This window comes from Ciona intestinalis, unplaced genomic scaffold (assembly GCF_000224145.3).
Source record: "Ciona intestinalis unplaced genomic scaffold, KH HT001171.1, whole genome shotgun sequence".
NCBI lineage: Eukaryota > Metazoa > Chordata > Ascidiacea > Phlebobranchia > Cionidae > Ciona > Ciona intestinalis.
The window spans coordinates 4,322-9,503 of NW_004191492.1; the positions used below are offsets into that span (position 1 = coordinate 4,322).

Consider the following 5,182-nt stretch of genomic DNA (forward strand, 5'->3'; position numbering starts at 1 on the left):
AATCACTCCGTTGCAATATCCACATGTGTTGAATTGGGTGGCCACCTTGCAATTATACCAGATTGTAGAAACTCAAGCCTTCATTCAAACTAAAGGAGCTGCTTACAAGAAAGCAAGGAAATGGATGACACGCAATAATTATGGTTAGATTTGCAGATAATGATACTGATAGTATAAAACATGGCTCCCAAACTCAAATGAAAAATGAATGTAATTTGTTTATCCCCGCGTGGCTGGGAAACGACAGTCGTTATAACGGGGCCGTTCTGTTTCATACACCTCGTGCCAGCTTACGAGTTATTATGTATGCAACTTTGTGGCTGAAAAAAGAACCTTAACAATATAACAAACTTCAGGGGTAACGTAGAATTCACCAATTTTACACAAAGTACTGCATGTATTTTACTATTAACCGTTAAGGGTTGCGGAAAGTTTGGAGAATTAAAAGGTGTTGTGCGCAAAATTTATTTATTCCTGAGGTTTTAGATCCACAAATACTCTTCTAACCATGTACCTTTTAAAGAACAATAATTCCTGAAAAGTGGTAAATAAAATTACAGACATATACACATTGAAACAAATCAAAGTTAAAATTGGTCTGGATTACAGAGACACATATTTAGAGTATCTAAAGGGGGCATAATCAAAGAATTAGAATCACTTATATTTCAAGTTGTTTAATCTTATATTTCAAGTTTGTTGTTTAAAGTAATCTTATAGAAGACTCTTAACAAAGATAAAAAAAAACGGATAAAATTGTATTTCTTGATCCTAAGTTTAATCATATATTGCTGAAATAATAAATATACCAAAACAAATGTAGATTATTCTCGTAATATATAACGATAACACAGATACTGGCAGTCTTTAAAAGGCAGCTGTGAACCCTAATAGATTGAGAAACACGTATAAAAAGTGTTGTTAAAGTTGTTATATATTCCAGCTTACATTGATGCAGTGAAGACATCAGATGGAACTGGTTGGGAATGGAGCACAACACATGACAAGTTTTACTTCAAAACAACTCGACGTGGATATGGTGGTAATGATTCGTATTACACTCTTACATTTCTTTGAGCTTGACCCTAAAATACTCATTTCTGTTGAATTTTCTGTAACTATTGATACTTGACTTGTCAGAAAACAAAATTGTGTTGTTGTATTTCCACCTAATTAGTTTCTGTTTTGTCCTGTAATGCAAGGCCTGTGTCACTGCATTTAAATTGGGTCCTAACAAAAGCAAATACTTGTAACAGGGCCTACTATTAACTATGGAAAGTACAACAACTGGCATTTGTACAGTCCAAACAATGAAAATACATCAGTTATTGGATCTGAGCTTGAAAAATTCTCTTGGAGTTGGCAATCCGTATCTGCCTCAACTGTGGCTCATTATATCTGTCAGATTACAGGTGATGAATGAATGAAACTTATTATTCTTTTCATGGCGGGAAAACGACAGTCGTTACAACACGGGTGTTCTGTTTCATACACCTTGTGCCCGCTTACAAGTTATTTTTCATGTATGAGTTATCACATATCCAAAGAAATATATAATTTGCCAATATATATCTCTTTGTTAAACTATTCGCTGGGAATTTGTTTGTATTTAATAGCCCTTAATCTAACAACTTAAAAAAAGTATATAAAGATTATTATTTTCATGTTTTTCAGCCATGTCAGAATACTACAAGGGAAGCTATTTCTTTTTTATGGCACAAGTTGTGAATCACGCTGGCGCAAAATCCACATGTGTTGAATTGGGTGGCCACCTTGCAATTATACCAGATGCAGAAACTCAAGCCTTCATTCAAACTAAAGGAGCTGCTTACAAGAAAGCAAGGAAATGGATGACAAGCAATAATCATGGTAAACTTTAATAATACCTTAGTGGATAAATAGTTGTTAAAACAATGCATGCAACTTGTATATATTCCAGCTTACATTGATGCAGTGAAGACATCAGATGGAACTGGTTGGGAATGGAGCACAACACATGACAAGTTTTACTTTAAAACAACTTCACGTGGAATTCATGGTAATTTAATAATTCCTTATTTAAATGTTGTTGCATTTCAATGCCCTTGAATAAATGAATGTAACTTGTTTATCCTCCCATGGCAGGGGAACAATTTTATACACCTCTTGCATGCTTGCTTGTTACCACAAATGTAATTTTTTTAATAGTATTCATAATTTTATCTTGGTTGACAATTTAAACAACCCATCATTGACTACTGGGTTGGAAAAATTGCTGTTAAATGTCTTGCGCAATGCCAACATTGGTAGCAGTCTCGAACCTGGGCCCAATTTTCTATAATTTTACAGTAACCACTCTAACCACTGCACCAACATCTTATATTTTCACAATATATATGGTAGAGGGTTAACTTCAAACAACTCACAAAGAACATTAAACAGGTCCTCATATAAATAATGGGAAGTACAACAACTGGCATATTTATAGACCAAACTACATTGGAAATTACGCAGTTATTGTGTCTAATTATGGAAAGTACTCTTGGAGCTGGAATTCTGTCTCAGCCGAAACTATGGCTCATTACATATGTCAAGTTAGAGGTAATTTTTCTCTGTGCTTTCTATGTTATTTTGTTTGTAAACTTTAAACCTCATTGAAAAAAAACCTGAATATCATAAATTTTTAAATGAATGTAACTTATTTATCCTCGCATGGCGAGGCAATGACAGTCATTATAACACGGGTGTTCTGTTTCATACACCTCGTGCCAGCTTACGAGTTACCATGTATGTAACTTATTTATACTGTGGGCCGGTAATGACAGTCATGATAACACGAGTGTTCTGTTTTTCTACAGTTAAGCGGTCTAACCTAAGACTTAGAAAGAGCTCATCTGCAGATTATTTGTGGGTTATATGTTTTTGTTGATTTCAGCTAAATTCGAATACTTCAATGCAAACTTGTTTCATTTTTCCCCACAAACTGTAAATCACGCTGCTGCAAAATCAACATGTGTTGAATTGGGTGGTCACCTTGCAATTATACCAGATGCAGAAACTCAAGCCTTCATTCAAACTAAAGGAGCTGCTTACAAGAGTGAAGGGAAATGGATGATAAACAATAATAATGGTTAGACCCTACTGCGTTTGAGCAATTGCCGTTAAATGTCTTGCCTAAGTACACACAAACGCACAGTGGTGGCAGTGTCAAGCTTTGAACCTCAAACCTCTGGGCTAGAGGCAGGTGTACTAACTACTGTGCCACTGCGCTGAACATAAATATACCAAAACAAATCTAGATTATTTTTGTAATAGATAACGATAACTCAGATACTGGCCATCTTTAAAAGGCAGTTGTAATGGATAGGTTGAGAAACACGTATGAACAGTGTTGTTAAAGTTATTTTATATTCCAGCTTGGATTGATGCAGTGAAGACATCAGATGGAACTGGTTGGGAATGGAGCACAACGCATGACAAGTTTTACTTTAAAACAACTCCACGCGTATATGGTGGTAATTTTCGAATTCATTATTAGTTATGATATTGTATTTTAGTGATTTCGCTTTCATTGTTGTAGTTTAAGTGCACTGAAATTATTAGTTTATTTTTTGATGTTTCGATGGTTACCGTTTTTGTACATCTTATCAGAAAGCCACCAAATTCTGGGCGTTGGTGTAAAAAATCCCAGGTCCCATGACATGCCTCACTGTAGGACCTCACCAATATAGAATAGAATGTGCATATACAATGTTGTGGTAATGGGCAACTCTGGCCTAAATCCCAGGTTTCATTGCATGCCTCCATGTAGAACCTCACCCATATAGAATAGAATGTGCATATACAATGTTGGGGTAATGGGACAACTCTGGTCTAAATCCCAGGTCCCATGGCGTGCCTCACTGTAGGACCTCACCAATATAGAATAGAATGTGCATATACAATGTTGTGGTAATGGGCAACTCTGGCCTAAATCCCAGGTTTCATTGCATGCCTCCATGTAGAACCTCACCCATATAGAATAGAATGTGCATATACAATGTTAGGGTAATGAGTCAACTCTGGCCTAATTATTATGTATATTCTTCTACATGTATTAACAGATTCTAACATATTAAATGGGAGGTACAGCAACTGGCATATCCACAGTCCGTACAAAGGAAATAAATCCGCAATGGGGTCTAACCTTGGCTATTATTATTCTTGGAGTTGGCAATCTGTATCTGCCTCAACTGTGGCTCATTATATCTGTCAAATTACAGGTGATGAATGAAAGAAACTTATTTATCCTCGCATGGCGGGGCAATGACAGTCGTTATAACACGGGTGTTCTGTTTCATACACCTCGTGCCCGCTTACAAGTTACCACGTATGTAACTTTGTGGGTGATTGTTTTATGTATGGTAGACAATTTAGACAACCAATTAGTGATCACTGAGTTGGAGCAATTGCCCGTAAGTGTCTTGCCCAAGGACACTTACGCCCACAATTGTAGCAACGTTGAGCCTTGAACCCGTATCCTCATGTTTAGAAAATGTCATAATATAAATTTATTAGTTACTAAATATACAGCACACAACAATCTAGTCCAATGTTGTACCATATACATATTTTGCCAATATATATCTCTTTGTTATGCCATTAGCACTTTATTTAACAACTAGGTGACTTTAAAGTATTTTATGTAGGTTAATATCTCCATGATTTTCAGCCATGTCAGAATACTACAAGGGAAGTTATTTCATTTTTGTGGCACAAGTTGTGAATCACGCTGATGCAAAATCAACATGTGTTGAATTGGGTGGTCACCTTGCAATTATACCAGATGCAAAAACTCAAACTTTTATTCAAACTAAAGGAGAAGCTTACAAGAAAGCAAGAAAATGGATGACAAGCAATAATGATGGTTAAGCTTGTAGATTAAAATACTAAATTAACAAAGATTTGAACATAATTTGTTATAACACAGGTGTTCTGTTTCATACACCTCGTTGCTTACAAGTTACCACGTATGTTACTTATTTATCCTCGCTGAAGAGAGCAACAGCAGTCGTTATAACACGAGTGTTCTGTTTCATACACCTCGTGCGCGCTTACGAGTTACCAAGTATGTAACTTTGTGGGTGATTATTTTTATGTATCCTGACAATTTAGACAACCCATTACTGACCACTGGGTTGAAGTAATTGCTGTCTAGTCCCTT

At 35.9% G+C, this 5,182-nt stretch overlaps 1 protein-coding gene across 1 annotated transcript in view; it reads left to right on the forward strand.

Annotated features, from left to right (window-relative positions):
* Positions 1–37: 37 nt before the first annotated feature.
* LOC108950932 overlaps positions 38–5,182 on the forward strand; it is a 17,955-nt gene continuing 12,810 nt past the window's right edge. Inside the window, exons 1-10 of the mRNA XM_026840270.1 lie at positions 38–143; positions 944–1,042; positions 1,257–1,412; positions 1,675–1,869; positions 1,940–2,038; positions 2,422–2,580; positions 2,915–3,109; positions 3,396–3,494; positions 4,083–4,241; positions 4,691–4,885. Coding sequence (XP_026696071.1) covers positions 125–143; positions 944–1,042; positions 1,257–1,412; positions 1,675–1,869; positions 1,940–2,038; positions 2,422–2,580; positions 2,915–3,109; positions 3,396–3,494; positions 4,083–4,241; positions 4,691–4,885 — 1,375 coding nt within the window. The 5' untranslated portion in view covers positions 38–124. The remainder of the gene's footprint in view (positions 144–943; positions 1,043–1,256; positions 1,413–1,674; positions 1,870–1,939; positions 2,039–2,421; positions 2,581–2,914; positions 3,110–3,395; positions 3,495–4,082; positions 4,242–4,690; positions 4,886–5,182) is intronic.